Here is a 1049-nt window from a genome sequence, read left to right as displayed (position 1 = left end):
CAGGCTTGAGCCACCGCGCCCGGCCCAGAGCTGAGATTTAAAGTCAGGTCTTCTGAGGACCAGCCAGAGTTCCTGTTGTCACACATACACACAGGCACACACGCACACACACTCTGTCTGCTCCATCATAGCCACACGCACATGAGGCCTCTGCTCCACAGCCACACACACACAGACACACACATGCAGCCACTGCTCCACAGCCACTCCCGACCGCTCTGTGACAGCACCGGGTGCCCTTCTGTCTCTGGGAGCACCCCTTTCACTCCTGTGTGCTGTTTGGCCAGGGATTGTATGATCACTGTCATTATGAGGGGGGTCCCAGCCATTGGGCATTCTTTCTCCTCTGGAGCTCATCTGCCCCTACATTTGCTGTCCTGGTCCCCGCCATCCCACACACCATATTCAGGTGCCTCTGGTGGACTTGGGGAGGAGCCAGGCTGCTCAACCTCAAGGGGCAGCGCTGGCAGCCAGAGAAGCCTGAGGACATCCCTCTCCATCCCTCCCTTGCCCCATCAGACACCACAGGCTGGGGCGTGAGCCCCCGAGGGGCTGGCTACCTGTTTGGCAGTGACGTGGTGGCCCAGTTCAATGCAGCCAATGACATTGACATGATCTGCCGTGCCCACCAACTGGTGATGGAAGGTTACAAGTGGCACTTCAATGAGACCGTGCTCACTGTGTGGTCGGCACCCAACTACTGCTACCGGTGAGCCGGCTGGGCCGGGCCGGGCTGGGAGGGGCGGGCATCTGAGCCGAGCTGCTTCTGACCCTGCTGCCCCGCCTTCCAGCTGTGGAAATGTAGCAGCCATCTTGGAGCTGGACGAGCATCTCCAGAAAGATTTCATCATCTTTGAGGCCGCTCCCCAAGAGACACGGGGCATCCCCTCCAAGAAGCCCGTGGCTGACTACTTCCTGTGACCCACCCCGGCCCCTGCCCCTGCCCCCTACAGCCCTTCTGGCCCTCGGACCACTGTGACTCTGCCTTCTTCCTCAGACGGAGGCTGGGCGTTGTTGGGGGAGCTGTCCCGGCTCTGCTCTCCCCAAGA

General features: G+C 60.7%; 1 protein-coding gene across 1 annotated transcript; it reads left to right on the top strand.

Moving 5' to 3' along the window:
* Nucleotides 1-227: 227 nt before the first annotated feature.
* Nucleotides 228-1049, top strand: LOC108537904 (serine/threonine-protein phosphatase 4 catalytic subunit-like; the record flags this gene model as incomplete). Its single annotated transcript, XM_017885679.1, has 2 exons — nt 228-709; nt 792-1049. Coding segments are annotated over 2 exons (612 nt in total), but the record flags the coding sequence as incomplete, so codon positions are not given.

This window comes from Rhinopithecus bieti, unplaced genomic scaffold (assembly GCF_001698545.2).
Source record: "Rhinopithecus bieti isolate Rb0 unplaced genomic scaffold, ASM169854v2 scaffold_15697, whole genome shotgun sequence".
Lineage (NCBI taxonomy): Eukaryota > Metazoa > Chordata > Mammalia > Primates > Cercopithecidae > Rhinopithecus > Rhinopithecus bieti.
This window is presented reverse-complemented; position numbering and strand designations above follow the sequence as displayed.